This window comes from Protopterus annectens, chromosome 4.part1 (assembly GCF_019279795.1).
Source record: "Protopterus annectens isolate FY-2018-M chromosome 4.part1, PAN1.0, whole genome shotgun sequence".
NCBI lineage: Eukaryota > Metazoa > Chordata > Ceratodontiformes > Protopteridae > Protopterus > Protopterus annectens.
Window position 1 is genome coordinate 375,165,475 of NC_056734.1, and position 17,781 is coordinate 375,183,255.

At 41.9% G+C, this 17,781-nt stretch overlaps 1 protein-coding gene across 3 annotated transcripts in view; it reads right to left on the reverse strand.

Annotated features, from left to right (window-relative positions):
- DVL3 (dishevelled segment polarity protein 3) overlaps positions 1–17,781 on the reverse strand; it is a 1,476,692-nt gene that overhangs the window by 211,508 nt on the left and 1,247,403 nt on the right. For all 3 annotated transcript variants that reach the window (XM_044070196.1, XM_044070195.1, XM_044070197.1), the window contains one exon: positions 7,237–7,304. In XM_044070196.1, the coding sequence (XP_043926131.1) occupies positions 7,237–7,304 (68 nt within the window). The remainder of the gene's footprint in view (positions 1–7,236; positions 7,305–17,781) is intronic.

Genomic DNA, 17,781 nt, shown 5'->3' on the forward strand with positions numbered 1-17,781 from the left:
TTATTTGGGTCTAATCAGAAATCTCCTTCAGTTATAACGGCTACAATGACAGACTACATTCATCTCCTTGAGGAAGAGCAAAGTACAGTTGCATACACTTACCATAAATGTAGATGTTAGAGTGTATTCACTGTTGCAGTCATCACACTTGGGTTATCTGCCTGCAGGTAGCCCTCAGTCGGCCCGAATACCAGAGTATTAGGATTTCTGTATCGGATGCTGTTGCCTCTTCCATGACATCAGGTCGTCGGGTATAAAACAGGCAGCAGACGCCATTACATCAGTTTTTCTTGCCCCAAATGTCTGGAGCCCCCCAAATAGGAAGCTAGTATATGGTGGGGAACACCACCAGGAAAAAGTAAATACCACTGCCATTAAAAATGGAGAGGTAGAAAAGACGGAGAAAACCAGGGCGCCGGTGGGAGGGAATACACTCGAACATCTACATTTATGGTAAGTGTACACAACTGTACTATGTTCTTCGTGTTTCACTGCTGCAGTCATCACGCTTTGGTTGATTCCCAAAGCTGAGGAAGGGTGGAGGCAGTCAAGAAGTGTTAGGGCTGGCTAGCAGGCCTTGTAAGACTGCTGTAGCAAAACCAGCTCTGGATTTAGAAAAAATAGGTAAGTGGTAATGCTTGGTGAAGGTGTGTACAGAACTCGAGGTTGCAGTTTCCAGAATGTCCCTGGTAGGGACTCCCCTGAGAAATGCTGCAGAGGTGGAAGTAGCCCTAGGGGAATGTGGTCTGATCCTCTGCGAGGTAGGTTTTCCATGGTGCTTGTAGCAGAAATGGATGCAGTGTGCTATCCATTTGGAAATAGTTTGCTTTGAAATGGCCTTGCCCTCTGCCCTTGATGCAAAGCTGACTAGCAGCTAGTCAGACTTTCTGAAAGGTTTAGTCCTGTCAAGGTAGAACCTGAGCGGTCTGTGCACATCCAGGGAGTCCAGGATCCTTTCCCCTTTATTCTGAGGATTAGGGAAGAAGGTTGGCAAATGGATGGATTGGTTTAGAGCCACATTGGACACCACGTTAGGCATAAAGGACGGGTTAGTCCTGAGGGAAACCTTGTCAGCATGGAAAATAATGAAGGGCTCCACAGCCATCAGTGCCTGTAACTCAAGACACTCTTCTTGCTGAAGTTATGGCTAAAAGCAAGGCTGTTTTCCAAGAGAGGAATTTTAACTCTGCTGAAGCAGCAGGTTCAAAAGGGGGAAGTGTGAGCTTTTCCAGTACAAAGTTAAGGTCCCAGGCAGGGGTGGGTGCTCTCCTAGTGGGCCTTAAGTTGTTAGCCCATCTCAGGAACTGTTTGATGAGAGGGTGAGAAAATAAGAGGTGGCTCAGTATTATAATGAGCTGAGATGGCAGAGGCATGAATCTTAATGGAGAAGGATAGACCTCTGTGGAACAGCTCTAATGGGTAATCCAGGATTTGAGGTAAGGAGGGCAGTGCTGTGTCCTTTCCTTGAGACTGACTCCAAGAACTATATCTTTTCCACTTTTCAGCATAGGATTTCCTAGTACTAGGCCTTCTGGCTTCAAGAATGACATCCAGTACCTGTTTGCTGATGGCTGCTGGTGGTGTACTCAAAGGATAAGCCAGGCTGCAAGGTTTAGGGTTGGTAACTGTGGATGCAAAACCTGTCCATCCTGCTGAGACAACAGGGTAGGGGTCTGATGTAGGTGCCAGGGTGGCACTGTTGTCAGACTGTGTAAGAGTGGGTATCAGTGCTGGCGTGGCCAGTCTGGGGCAATAAGAATTGCCCTTGGCCTGTCCTGTTTGATCTTGAGTAGTACTTTTGAGAGGAGGAGCAGAGGGGGAAATGCATAAATTGAGAGGTTTTCCCATTGGAAGGATAGGGCATCCACCTTCCAGGCCCTGCTGTGAGGGTTCCTGGTGCAAAATTTGCTCAAATGGTGGTTTTTGGGGGAGGCAAAGAGGTCCACCTCCGGATTAGAAGGTTGAAGGTCTTGGGCTCCAATTTCCACTCGTGTGGGTCTAGAAGATTTCTACTTAAGTCGTCTGCCAGTGAATTTTGTTTGCCTGGCAGAAATTGAGCTTGTAGATGCACTTGGTTGCTCAAGGCTGTGTTCCACAGGGTCATGGCTAACCTGCAGAGTGGGTAAGAATGGGTCCCCCCCTGCTTGTTTATGTCCCACATAACTGTGGTGTTGTCTGTTTTTGTCAGCAGCTGTCCTGGAAGGATTAGGTACTTAAAGGCTGTCAGAGCATTCTGTACAGCTAGCATCTCTTTTTAATTGATGTGCAGGAGAATTTGGCCTGGGCTCCACTTGCCCTGAATGCATTGCCTGCCATGTGAGCCCCCCATGCATAGTCTGATGCGTCTGTTGTCAGGGTTTGGACGATGAGGGGTTGAGTGAAAGGCAGTCCCATTTTGTGGTTGCATACTTCTGCCCATCAAAGGAACTCTTCCCTTAGACAAGGTATGATTGGAAGGACTGTTTCCAGGTCCTGAGAATGTTGGCACCAAAGACTTTTTAAGTACCATAGAAGTTTCCTCATATGCAGTCTTGCATATGGAATTAGCAGAATACACGAGGCCATGAACCCTAGGGCTTGCACCATTTTCCTTGCAGATAGCTGGGTTTTGGTGGCCATTTGTTTGTCAAACAGACCTGCTTTTCTGGAGTGAGAAATGCCATCTGAGAAATTGTGCTCAAGCTTGCTCCCAGGAATACAATTTTTTGACTGGGTAACAGTTGTGATTTATTTTCGTTGATGGTGTGCCCCAATGAAGTGAGGAGGTTTTTTACAAATACCAGGTGCTGAAGCAGCAATTCCTGACAGTCCGCCTGAATCAGGCAATCATCCAAGTATGGAAAAATGTGGACATTTCTCTGCCTGCAGTATGCAATGGCTGGAGCCAGGCACTTTGTGAATACTCTGGGCAGTAGATAAGCCAAAGGGTAGTGCAGAGAACTGAAGCCCTGAAGCGTAGATATTTCCTGCAAGACTCCCTTATGGGGATGTGCAGATAAGCTTCTTTTAAAGTCTAGGATGACTAACCAGGTATCCTTGGCTAGCATAGGAAGAAGCTGTTGCAGGGTAAGCATTTTGAATTTTGGGACCACCAGAAAGGTGCTGAGAATTGATAGATCCAGCCAAGCGCCCGCTTTTCTGGGCACCAGGAAAAGTCTGGAGGGTAGAAACCTCGCCCCCTTTGTTCCACTGGAACACGTTGAATAGCTCTGATATTAAGCAGGGAAAGTACTTGCTTTTGAGCCTCTGGCCACTGGTTTGGAGGAAGGTCTGGAAACCTGCTTGGGGTTGGCAGTGAATGGAAGTAGAATCTGTATCCCTGGGATGCAATGTTTAGGACCCATTGGTCCTGAGTAATGGACATCCAGTTTTTTGCATGAAGGGTAAGTTTCCCTTCTAGGGGCACAAATAATTGGGCAGGGCTGGGAAGGATAATTGAGAAGTCATTGTGAACTCTTTCCATAAGGGGGCGGCTTACCACTCCCTGTTTTTGAGGTGGGAGCACTCCATTGTTTAGATCTCTGCATACTCTGAGACTGTAGTCTGGGTGGCCTGTTTCCTCTGGGTTTGGAGTGAGGAAGCCTGGAAGGGGCTGGAAAGGACCAATTTTTAGAAGGCAAATGCCTACTGAAGCTAGGTGGCTGCACTTGTAAGAATTCTTTAACAGTTTACATAGATTTAGTTTTCTCTTCCACCTTTTTAAAAACCTCTTCTGCTTTAGTGCCAAACAAACAGTCTTTATTTAAAGGGGCATCTAGTAATTTTGATTTGACACGATCTGGCAATGTTGGTTCCTTCAGCCAAGCATGCCTTCCCAGTACAGATCCAGTGACTGCAGCCCTGCAAGATGCTTCTAAGGCATCAAAGCCACACTGCAATGTATGCTTACTAACTTGGTTTGCAGAATGCATTAACTCTTGTACATCTTTATTTTCTGCACAATCTGGAAGTAACACCATTTTTTGTTTAATTAGTTCCATAATATGTTGCAGGTACTTCCAACATGTGAAACTGGCAATTCAATGCCCTGATGGCAAGAGTTGCAGAGGTATATACCTTTTTACCCCATCTGTTTAAAGCTCTGGAATCCCTGCTTGAAGGGGTAGGGTTTTTGGCTGTAGTAGCCTTAATCCCTTTAGGTCCCTGGGAAATGGTCTCTGGATCCGCAGTAGGATTCTTAGAGAGAAATTTGTGAGAATCAGGTACGCTGTAGTACCTGTCAGGTTTTTTAGGGGCCAGGGGTAAAGTGCCTGGAGTAAGACTGGATTCCATGAAGACATCATCTACAACATCCAGGACAGGGGGTATAGCTAGAGGCCTGTGCTGAGGCAACTCTAAGAATTCTCTGAATCTCTTTTTGGACTGAGGGTAGTCCTGGCATTCCCAGCGGAAATGCTCTCAAAGTATGCAAGGTTTCACCAAAAGAAAAATCCTCTGGAGGGGAGGCAGAGGGAATGGATTCCTCTGCATCTGAATCCTCATAAGTTGATAAGGGCATGTTCTGATAATCAGAAGGGTCAGAGTCATTGGACTCCTGGTCTGTAGAATCAGAATGAAACTCTATTCTTTGTCTCTTAGCAGGGGAAGGGTGGCTTCCCTTAATTAGGGTAATAAGGTCTTTAGCCATTCTATGCATTTGTTTTTGTGGCATGGGAGCTTGAGCATGCGCTTTGGTCGTCTGTTTTCTAGGTGTAGTGCATACTCTGCGCCTGAGAAACTCGGTAGTTTTAGCTAAAAACAAAGTCGTCGGTTTAATTCAATTCAGTAGGTCGGAATACACCCTCAGAAGCCGGTGTCTGCACAGCGGCTCTGGACCCATCCAAGGTAGAGGCATCCGCAGGTTCCATAGCCGAAGAAGCATCTTGCAGCTAATCCGGAGTCCGAATGGGTCTCGGCAGAGGCCTGTGAATCTGTAGAAGCAGGCATCAGGGGCTGCAAAGACGACTCACTGAGTACCGGCTGAGTGGCGACTAGCTTAATGGAAGCGTCGTTGGCAGTTTTGGACCTATGCAGTCTGTCTCTGTCTTTATCTTTATGTTTTTTCGGAAGATCGGTAGTCAGATGGCCTATTGAAGCCATTTCGGAATACAGAGAACGAGAGCGAAATAATTTATCGACAAAGATAGCCCGATGATGAATGGTTCGGGTGTTAAACAAGGCACAAAACTGACAGCGAGGGACGTCATGGTCTGGGCCTAAATAGGTAACGCAGTAAGAATGAAAATCTCGTGAGGTATTTGCTTTCCACAGGCAAGACAATTGTTAACTTTTTCTGACATCGGTTAGAGCAAGAAAAAAGGATCCCCAACGGGAGTACTTAGCTTTAGAAGACTTCAGGTCTGAAACTCGAAAAACGAAAATTTCAGGTAGCGGCTGACTGGCACTTGCGAACTGCTTCTGCATTGAGCTCCTTCTCAGCAAGAAAGACTGATGCAATGGTGTCGGCTGCCTGTTTTATACCCATGACGACCTGACGTCATGGAAGAGGTGACAGCATCTGAGACAGAAATCCTGAGACTCTGGTATTCGGGCCGACTGAGGGCTACCTGCAGGCAGATAACCCAAGTATGGATGACTGCAACAGTGAAACATGAAGAACATCTGCTCCTAATCCTATACAACTGGGACCTCTGGTTCCCAGGTGGCTGTCAGTTAGTTAAACCCAAGTCATCAGTACAGTGGAAGAAACACTCCCTATGCAGCATCACGCTGCCTCTGCTCCTGATAGTTTACCTCATTAAGCTACAACTCTTCATTCAGAAGGCCAAAGCCTCATTTTACCACTACCACTTACCCCCAGTACTCAGTACGACTTGAGTGGTACACACAGGAAGCCAATCTTCTTCTTTTGGCTTTTCCAGGTTAGGGGTCGCCACAGCGGATCATCTGTCCGCAGATGATTGGCAGTGGAGTTTTATGGTGTCGAGTTGCCAGCCCGGCACCCAACCTTCCACAGAAGTCATACACACACACTCACACCTAGGGCCAATTTAGACTGCTGGTCTTTGGGATGTGGGAGGAAACCGGAGCACCCAGAGGAAACCCACGCGACCACAGGGAGGACATGCAAACTCCACAGAAGGCACCCCAGCCGAGAATCGAACTGGAGAACCTCTTGCTGTGAGGACACACAGGAAGCCAATATAAAATGGAATTTTGACTTCATATTCTTTGCTGTCATCCTCCCTAGCCTGACTTGCCTTGTTTTCTACAATATTTCTAGCCCTGGAGAATGACAAAATTTAATGCTATCCAGCTACAGTGCTGCTGGAGTAAACTTACCTTTCAGTTTTCATTACTGGTTAGTGCAATCTTGCATTAATGTCCTTTCCCTTCCTGAGGCAAGGAGGCAACTAATTCTCATTGCTCCTCGTGGTAGAAAGTCTAGTGATCTAGGCTTATTCCCACATCCATGCCACTAATGTGAGAGAGGTGACATCCTAATTTTCTTTACAACGGTAAGTAGACAAACACCGTTTACAATAAGCAGACCTGAAATTATACTAAAATCAGCTTTTTCACTTTGATATGCGTGGCTAGCATAAAAAGTTCCACTGGTGATTACGTCACAATGTTAAAAGTACTATAATCACATGGCAACTACTATCACTAACTGTCGCTTGTTTAAAAGTTGAGAGCTTATAGCTAGGTGGCTCCTGGTTACATATGAAGTGGAACACACAATAATGAATGGATATGTCCTAGTGAAGGAAAAAATATACTTGTTTGGGAAGAAATGGGACAGACTTAACTAGAAATAAGAAAAAGAAAAACTATGCTTAAGTGCAACATCAAATGTTAACAGTATTTATGTAAAAACTTGAGAAAAAGTTTTGAAATGAAGCTGCAGAATTTAAAATAAAACCACTCCACCACATAAACTTTGGTACTCTGACATGTTGACTTTGAGTCTGCAACTTTTGCATTTAATACAAGACAATGACAATAGCACATATTAGAACATTTACTTAATTATTAGCACTTGCCATGGGGCTGCTGAGAAACACAACCTCACAAATTAAGTAATGCAAGTGAACGGGTATTCAAACACACAAAACTTAGCCCAGTAGAGGTTAATACTTATGTCAACTGTTAAAAAAGGCTTCACTGCTGGCTATAGGATCCGAAAATGAATATTTTACTCACTATGTACTGTTATCATTTGGATCACTTCATACAATACAGCTTTCTTCTGCAGTAACGTAATTAAAATGACCTTTCAGTCGATATACTTACTTCTTGGTAATGTAAAGCAGCCTCGAGGTGCAGGGTCCCAACATTTGGCAACAGTTAATGTGATCGGACTAGAAAAGGAAAGAAACTGGCACATTATTTGCTGGACTTTTTAAAAGGCATACTTACTTTTAAATGTTTTTAATCGTTAAAGATGTTTGGGCACCTTGCAGCCTGACCACAAGAATGCAGCCCAATAGTTTCCTTGGACTATGCTTATATATCCACCAGGCTCTGTTCACACCCCTCCACCCCAGTAAGACACAGGTAGCAAATACCTTTTGCCCCCCCCAATCCTTTCTATATATTTCAGGAAGTCCTCTCAAGTCAATCCACACAGTGGTTGGTGAGGTTATCTGGATCCATCTACTTAGAAGTAAGCAATTTTATTTTTCCTGGTAGGAGTAGGCAATAATAACATAACATTATGAACTCTTCTGCTCAGAAGGTTAGAAATCTTTAACCCCTACCTAGGTGCATTAGTACTCTGCTGTAAAAGCTTCCCTTCCTCAGTTTCTCACAACAAGGCAATTATATTAAGAGAAATCCACAACTTTGTTCCTGACAACTCTTCCACTAGCCAAAGCTTACTATAACTCTGGCTGCTGTTGGCATTAAAAATATATACATTTCCTTTTGTGACAACAGGCCACAGCTACAATAATTTATCTTTCTCTAGTAAAGTCTAAAGAACTTGCCAGCCTTGTCTCAGCCTTTCTTTACACTTACAAACACTTCACATATGTGCTTACCGTACATTTATTTAGCAGTCCTGATACAAAATAAATAATACATTCCGTAACACAGACCAAGCTTGAAAATGTAAAAGTAAAGTACACCTGAGAATATATTACTCACCGGGTCTATATTAGCAAATTGAAAAACCCTTTATGCGAATACCTGAACGTCAACACCTGTAACGCGAATCACGAAAATCCCGAACGCACTAAACATCAAAAAATAAAATAACGAACAGTCATAGTCTGCCAACCCCACCACCCGCTACATACTACCTACCCAAACAAAATAAATAAACCACATACATACACTAACCCAAACCCTGGTCTGGAGCAAGAAAAAAGTTTCCCCGACGGGGTACTTAGCTTTGAAAAGAAGAATGTCTTCGGTATGAAGCACCAAAAATAACAAGAGACAGCTGACCGGCACTTGCGAACCATGCGGCAAGAAAGACTGGAGAACATGGCGTCGGCTGGGAGCTTTGTACCCCTGGCGCTCTGACGTCAGGGAGGGTGAGTACACAGCAGAAGCCGGACCCAGACTTTGGGATTCTGGCCGACCAAGGGCTGCCTGCCGGCAGGAAGAACCCTACAGTGATGACTGCAACAGTGAAACACGATGAACATCCCTACTTCTAAACCCCACATACACAACTAACTATGCACTATCCTTAACCCCTCCCTAACCCTAAGGTCTATAACTACCGCACACGTCCCCTACAGACATACACCCAAAAAAATAAATACACATACATACATTTAACAAAAGCCTACTTACAACACTACACTAAACCCCACATACACAACTATCTATGCACTATCGTTAACACCTCCCTAACCCTAAGGTCCGTAACTACCGCACACTTCACCTACAGACATACACCCAAAAAAATAAATAATACACATACATACAGTTAAATAAAACCCTGCTTCTAACACTACACTAAATCTTACATACATTACTTATCTATTCACTTATCTTAACCCACATCCTAACCCTAGAGTCCTATCTATCACACACTTACCTTACAGAGCTATACCGCAGACGGGCCAACCATTATACTTCGACATTTAAATTTTCGCTGTTTTGCACGTTTGGCGTTTCCGTACTTTGCGCAATACGTGTCACTCTTTTCGTATTCGCAATTACGGTCTTTCGATCTAGTAATAGGAACCCTACTCACCATAACACTACAGGACTACTTCATGCTCATATTCACAGTTTGTCCTAATATCTGGGTTATAACCTCCTTAGTGAAGTGGTACACTCACTCAGATTTTTCCTCAGCAGCAGATGGATGGCTACGCCACTACTTTATCTAAGAAGTGATAACCATGTCCTCAAGGAGTAGCCAACGATTTCAAAAATGCAATCTCAGAAAAATATAAGCAAGATTTTGAACATGATAAAACACAATAGAACACAATACATCATAGGTCAAGTCTCTGCCACTTAAGGAAAGTAGTAATGACATTACCAAGATGGCGCTCTCAAGAAATTCCATCATGCAAGCATAATGTTTACACCAGGAACTACCTATGTACACCATGACAAGCATACATGGCATTTTTTTCCGCAGTCTTTTTCTCTGAAATTTCACACAGCCTTTCTTCTGTGCAAAAGACTACATTTGGTTATAAAGGTCTATTCAACAAGCATGATGTATGCATACATACACATGCTACTTAAATGCCACCCATGTACTAGAATTAACAATATGTAACAATTCAGAAAGAGAAGGATTTTTGAAGAGGTGGTGGAAATTAAACTGATGTTAAGAATGGATCAAATATCGACTGCTATGCTGAGTAAATCACACAAACTAAAATCTCTCTCATCCTCACCATTTATTCCTTTATGGCACAATGTTAAGTTACGATTCTCAATGTCAAGTGGAGGCCTCAGCTAACAACCCTTAGATAACTGCAACTGACAAAGTCACTCCTTGTGTTGGAATGGTAATCTGTCTTGTTAAGACTGGAGAAAGTGTGCACTGTTGAAAAAGCTGCTGTCAAGGAAGAAGCAATTAAAGTGGAATGCGATATAAACGGGGTCTTCAATGGCTTACTTACAACTAACATTCCCATTTAAAATGGTTTGACTTCAAAACAAACTCTGATACGGATCAAATGGAGGCAGAAAGATGGATCTTTTGATTAAAAGCAATGAATTGTTATTGAAAGCAGTTGTGTGGCAACACTTTAGAAACAATGCTTAAAATCAAGCCTTAAGTCCATAAACATTAGGCTGCCAGCAAAAGGCCCCAAATAACATCCAAATATCAAATGTCAAAGGGTAAAAAGGTCACACAGACAAATCATTCAGTAAAAAATTTAAGAAAGACACATGAACTAGACATTAGCAAAGCTAGTCCACAAATGCTGTACTGATGAAGTCAGAATGAGGAGAAACATGGCATGCTTACAGCTAGTGGGGTTTGGCATTACTGGCTTGAATGCACCCATAAAGACTTAATAAAAAGTCATGGGCATTCATAATCCATGTAGGTAAAACACTGGTATGCCCTTAAGCGGTTACTTGTAGACATCCCATGTGCCTTAACTACAGGAGGTTTAAGGTATTGCACGCTGAAGACTGGGTAGGTCTTTCTTGAAATTTTTACTAAATGGTTTATCTTTGTGATCTTTTTACCTTCAGTTTGTATACTACTTGGGATATTTTGCAGGCACTCTACTGTTTAGGCTTGATTTTAAGCTCTATTTTTCTAACTTAGAGCCAAACAATCCACTTACCCTACATTACAGCTAGTTGGGTTTGACTTTATTGGCTTGATTATACCCTTTGAGACTTACAAAGCAAAATGTCATGGGTATTCATAAGCCATGCAGCTGAACAGTGGTATATCCTTAAGATGTTACTTGCATGTATCTCATAGGCCTCCACTACAGGAGATTTAAGGTATTACATAGCGAAGACTATCTTGGCTTGGTCTTTTTCAGGATATACACACACACTGGTCTACTTTATTTAAACGAAAACGCGTTACGTCGAACACCACTCCATTGATACATATACACCGAACTGCGAAATAATCGAATGTACAAAACCGCGAAACTCAAAATACCGAATTGTCATACTTGGCTAACCCCACCGCCCAAAACATACTACCCACCCAAACAAAATAAATAAACCACAAACATACACCAACCAAAACCCTACTTCGAACCCTACACTAAACCCCACATACACCACTATCTATGCACTATCCTTAACACCTCCCTAACCCTAAGGTCCGTAATTACCACACATTTACCCTACGGAGCTATACCCAAACAAAATAAATAAACCACACACATACACTAACCAAACTCCTACCTCAAACCCTACACTAAACGTTAAATACATTACCCATCTTACATTACCTATCTATGCACTTACCTTAACCCGCACCGTAATCGTAACCCTAATGTCCGTAACTATCTCACACTTACCTTACGGATCTGTAGCTCAGACGGGCCAACCAAAACACTTCCACATTTCGAATTTCATGGTAATTTCGCGGTTTTGTGCATTCGATTATTTCGCAGTTCGGTGCATATGTGTCAATGGAGTGGTGTTCGACGTAACTCGTTTTCGTTTTAAAGTAGACCCTATATATACACACATATATATATATATATATATATATATATATATATATATATATATATATATATATACATACACACACATTTATAAGCAGACATGTATAAATATACATATCTACAAAAATCCACACCCTGACAAATAGCACAAATTATATGACAAAAAGGGGGAGGAAGGGCAAGACTACTGCAGCAATGATCTATTCAAACATCTACTTTTAAGCCAAGATCACTTATACAACTGCATCATGTTCATCATTAAAATCAAAACTGCAGTAGCCTAAGCTTTATGGACAGGTGGCAATCTGAGTGACCAAGAGCCCCTGCAGAATGGGCCTAGCAAAATCTGTTCTAGAACTGGAAGAGGAGTCTACCCTGTTCCAAAAAGCCACAGAAGCAGCCAGAGTCCTGGTAGAGTGAACACTACCCCTGCATGGAACGGACTTATTATGATGAGTATAACAAAAAGTGATATCAAGAAACAACCATCTGGAAAATTGCCAGTTCTAACACGAGTTGACCTTTTTTCTTACCTCTGTAGGAGACAAACATCTGGTCAGCTTTCCTGAAGCATTTAGTTCTGTCAAGACAGTACCAAAGTTGTCTGTGTACATCCAGTGTGCGCAAGATCTTTTCTCCCCTGTTTTTAGGTATTGTTAAGAAGACGGGGAGAAGAATAGTTTGGCTCAAAGTAAACTCTGAAACCACTTTAGGCATAAGTGAAGGCTTAGCTCTCAAAGAAACACAATTCTTGTTGACCCACCATAACTCAGATACTCTTACTTACTGCTCTGACTTCTGCAGTAACACTGCTTTCCATGTTAAAAACTTCAAATAAGCCTGATTAACTGGTTCAAATGAAGAAAGTGTCACTTTTTCCAACACAAAACTAAGATGTCACAGAAAAGCCACCTGTTTACAAGGTAGATGGATATGCAAAACACTTTTCAAAAATTGCCTAACTTGAGAAAGTGTGTGTGTGGGGGGGGGGGAGGCAGACAAGCAGAGATGGCTGAAAGACGAACCTTGACAGAACAGCAAGATAGGCCTAGGATAATTAATCACACAAATATGCTGGAAGTTCATAGATTAGTACTAAGTTAACTGCCACTGTGGGCCATTTTAAGTCTAGCCAATTACCCCATGTGATAATCAAATCCTGTGCCTTGTATCTATAAAAGTAAACACCTTAACCATCATGCCAACCTCCTCTCGAAGAAATAGAGGCAATCTGGCCTTTAAAGGATCCTGGTTCCTGAAGCACCAACAAGACAATCTTTTTACTTACACAGATATGATGTCGTAGTAGCAGGTTTCTTTGCCTCTTTTAGTACCTGCTGCACATCCACAGAAAAAAAGTATCTAAAAAGTAACAACATACTATCATCCAAATGAAGAATTTCAGGGTGGAGTGCATCCAACTGCCCCTGTCCTGTGTGACCAAGCCTGTGGTAATTTGCTCTTGGTCAACTTCAAAAGGAGATACAACCATTGTTGCTTGGGCCAAAATGGGCTTACCACAATTATCTTTGGAAAGTCTTTCCGAATCTTCAGAATGACCCTGGATATTAATGGAAAGAGTAGAAAAACATACAGGAACATTCCCATTCAAGGGGAATGAAAAAACATCTTTCTTTCAGGTCTGCTTACAAGGAATACCTGAGCAGAATGTCTTTAGTTGTCTGTTCTGATGGCAGGCAAACAGATCTATTTGAGGAGCTCCCCATACTTGGGCCAATTCCTTGAAGATCCACTGGATTCAACTTCTGTTTGTGAGGGTCTGTCATGGTCCTGCTCACCTTATCTGGAACAGTGTTTTACTCCAGTAGAATGTAAGATGTATACAGGTATACATTTTGATTTGCTGTGAACTCCAAAGCTACCATGGCACAGGAAAAAAGACCTGTCACCATCACTGGGTTATGTGTCACATCACAGTAATGTTTGTTTGTAATGATCTGAAGAGATCCTGGGGACCAAAGATGACTTAAAAAGAGAGCTTTTATGACTAACATATCTGATATTTACATGCCTTTGTCTGTCTTGATCGTTCCCACAGGTACTGCACCTTCACCTCTATGGATATAGCTCCCCTAACCAAGTATGAGGTGTCTGTTGTAACAGACTGAATTGGAGCTGGAGGAGAAAAGGAAAGAGCAGGGTATAGTCTCAATTGGTCCACTCAAAACCAACTTCCTTTTTACAAATTCAAGAACTGGAATCTGCAAAGTGCAGAGGGTGTTGGTGTTGAGACCAGACTGATTTGAGGAACCATTGCATTTTCTTCGTGTGTAGTCTAGCAAGAGATGTTATGAAAACCGAAGAAGCTAGCATCCCAAGACATTACCTGGCAGAAATCATATACTGGTTGGAGAAGCTCAGAAACTGATCTATGAGTCGTTTGCTTTTTCTTGACTTAGAAAACCCTTTGGAGTGATGGACCCAAGAGATGCCCCCCAAAAATTCTTGTATGAGCAGGAATGACAGAAGACTTCTGAATGTTTGATTGTAATGCCAAACTAAATAGATCTTTGATCCAAAACAGAAAATCCTGACATTCTAGGAAGACTGCATATGGACACAATGTGAATTCCTTGCATCCTGCAAAGAGCTATTTAATACTGAAGCTAGACGCTTTGTAAACAGCCATGGCACTGTAGATAGCCCAAAAGGTAATGCACAGAACTGAAAATGTAAACCAGATACAAAAATATCAGAAAATGCCTGAAATCTTTGTTTATAGGAATGCAATAATGAGCATCTTTTAAGTCTAGTGTTACCAGGTAACTGAGAGGAGGAATTAGTTGTAACCAGGATTGAAGAGATAACATGTTGACATGTGAAACCTTAATGTAAAGGTTGACAAAAGACCGATACAGTAATGGTCTCCAAGTTCCCTCTTTGTTTAGTACCAGAAAACTTCTTGGAAAAAAACAAACCTGCTCCCAGTTGATCTAGGGGTACTGGTTTATGAAGCCCAGAGAAAGAATCTGTAGTATGATTGGAAGATACAGGGCAGCCTGGTTTGCAAAAAGAGAGAATTCAATGAAAAGGAGTGAGGGATTCTCATTCCCATTTCTCACCTTGTTGAAGAATTCTCAGTACCCACCTGTCCAAAATAGTCTTGATGCCAAAGAGGAACATGAAAATTTAAGGCTCTGGGGACAGATCTGAAAGATTGCCAGTGTGGGAAACTAAAAGGGGAAAATAGTCCGTACAAAAATTTGGAATGTCCTTGGATGCGGAAAGCTCCAGCCTTCTTTCTGAAGTCTTCCTGCCACTGCTTCCAAAATGACTGTTTACCAGAGATTTGCTGAGATTGCTTCTTTTGCTTCTCAACTGAGGACTCTAGTGTTGAAAGGAGTTTTGTTTGAAAACTGAGACTGGGTTGAAAAACCTGAGCTACTTCCTGAATTAAGTTTCCCCTCTTTCACCAAATCTTTTCAGGACCTCAGCCGCAAAACGGCCAAATAATACTTCTCTACCTCACGTAGAACCGAGAAGCTAAGCAGTAATATTTTGAGAATGTAGCCAAGCAAATGTTCTCATAACAGAGCCTGTAACAACTGTATTACCACATCACAGGAACATTGTAAGGAATGCTTGGTTATGGGGGACACAGAAGACACAACACAATTAAGAGATGCTTTAGTGACTGAAGAAGGTGACAAAGCAGTTTTGAGTCTATGTATTTTCTAAAGATGCCAGTAAAAACTTAAATACGTGAGCCTGGCTGCTTAAAATTCTAAAATCAAAGTAGCAGAGGACTAGACTTTCTTCCCAAACTGAGCAAATGCTTTGCCATCATTATCATAAGGAACAGGGTTCATATTCACAATATTTTTTTTACTGCTGCAAGTTTACACAAAGAAATTGCTGCAGGATCAGACATGGGATTAGAAAAGAGATACTTCTGAGTTCAAGGAACTTTGTACAGAACTTCAGACTTTTTAGTGACAAAAAGATAACAGTCAGGCATACTGCAAGCTGTTAGGAAACCATCCTCAAAAGCAGTCAAAAGCAGGAAAAATGGAATAGCTGTGGATTCTGGAAATTACAGTTGTAATAAAATCATAGCATTTTTGTACAGAAACTGGAATTTCAGTCTGTTTCCACTGAAATAATTCCTTCATTTTGTCAAAAGTTTAAAAAAAAAAGTTCTTCAGGAGGAGACTCTGAAAAATCACTATCTTCAGAATCTGAATCTTCTGCTTGAAGAAAATTAACAGAAGAAACATCCATCAGTTCCATTTCCTGTTTTCCTGACTAGGACTCAGTATCGGAGACAGAGAGAAATCTTTTTTCTTTTATGAGGTAGAAAGGAATTAAAAGTTTGAAACAAGCCCTTGGCCAAGTCTAATAAATCATCCTTATCCAAGGAGATGGTAAATGTTTAACCTTCTGCTTATTTTTTTTCTAGGGGACTCCCTACAACAAGACCAACTCAAGGAGGGATCGCTAGCCTGGATAAGAAAATACCATTGTTGTCGGCGGGTCTTGATGCAGAGAAAGCATTCAACAGAGTAAGATGTGATTTTATTAACAAGGTAGCTGAAGCATCTGCATTAGCTGATAAGAATTATAAAAGGCTGATTAGGAGGCTATATGAGGGATCCGAGGTGAAAATTAAAGTGGGTGAGTTCCTCTCTGATAAGTTGTATTTGAGCAGAGGAAAAAACAGGGGTGTCATCCTTCCCCTTTGTTATTTTCATTATATTTAGAACCACTGGCAAATAAAAAAGGGACCCAGAAATTCAAGGATATTGTTGGTATGGTAGTCAAGAAAAGCAGACTTTTTATTTGCAGATAATATTATTTTATAAATGGCAAAACTGGAAAAGGACATTTCAGTGTTGTGGAACATTTTGAAACAGTTTCAAGTCTTTTTGGGATACAAAATTAATGAAGATAAAACAAAAGAATATCTGTAACCTATGTACCCACATACAAATTGGTTCAACACTACCCATAACTATGGGGACATGACAAAATTAAGTACTTAGGAGTGTGGATTAAAAATTATTCTGCTATGACAGCTATGGATATGTGGGAAGAGACTTCTTCTTTCGGCTGCTCCCGTTAGGATCCACAGTGGATCATCTGTTTCCATTTCTTCCTGTCCTCTGCATCTTGCTCTATCACACCAACCACCTGCATGTCCTCTCTCACCACATCCATAAACCTTATCTTAGGCCTTCCTCTTTTCCCGTTACCTGGCAGCTTCATCCTTAACATCTTTTTCCCAATATACTCTGCATCCCTCCTCAGCACATGTCCAAACCAACGTAATCTTGCCTCTCTGGCTTTGCCTCCAAACCTTCCAACCTGGGCTGACCCTCTAATATACTTATTCCTAATCCTGTCCACCCTCGTCACACCCAGTGCAAATCTTAACATCTTTAACTCTACCATGTCCAGCTCTGACTCCTGCCTTTTTGTCAATGCCACTGTCACCAACCCATATAACATAGCTGGTCTCACTACCCTCTTGTAGACCTTCCCTTTCACTCTTACAGGTACTCGTCTGTCACAAATCACTCCTGACACTCTTCTCTACCCACTCCATCCTGCCTGTACTCTCTTCTTCACCTCTCTTCCACATTCACCATTACTCTGAACTGTTAATCCCAAGTATTTAAACTCATCCACCTTCACCACCTCTACTCCCTGCATCCTCACCATTCCTCTATCCTCCCTCTCATTCACACACACATATTCTGTCTTAGTGCTGCTGACCTTCATTCCTCTTCTCTCTAGAACATATCTCTACCTCTCCAGGGTCTCCTCCACCTGTTCCCTACTCTCACTACAGATCACAATGCCATCTGCAAACATCATAGTCCACGGGAAGGACTAAACAAAAGATAACACAAAAAGTGAGAAACTGTAAGCTCTGTTTTATTATGTCATCTGCAAACATCATAGTCCACGGAAAGGACTAAACAAAAGATAATACAAAAACTGAGAAACTGTAAGCTCTGTTTTATGGCTATGGACAGAAAGATTCTATCGGTCAAAATGTTTTTAGTCCCTTTAGTTTTATACACAGGTTAGCCATATTTTTATCAACCAGAGGAAAAGTTATGGATAGTAATTAATAAAGAGTTGAAGAATTTTACCTGGGAGGGGAAGACATCAAAAGTCAACTGGAATAAGCAAGATCCTTCCAATAGAAGAAGGTGGTTTGGGATTATCTGATTTGAAG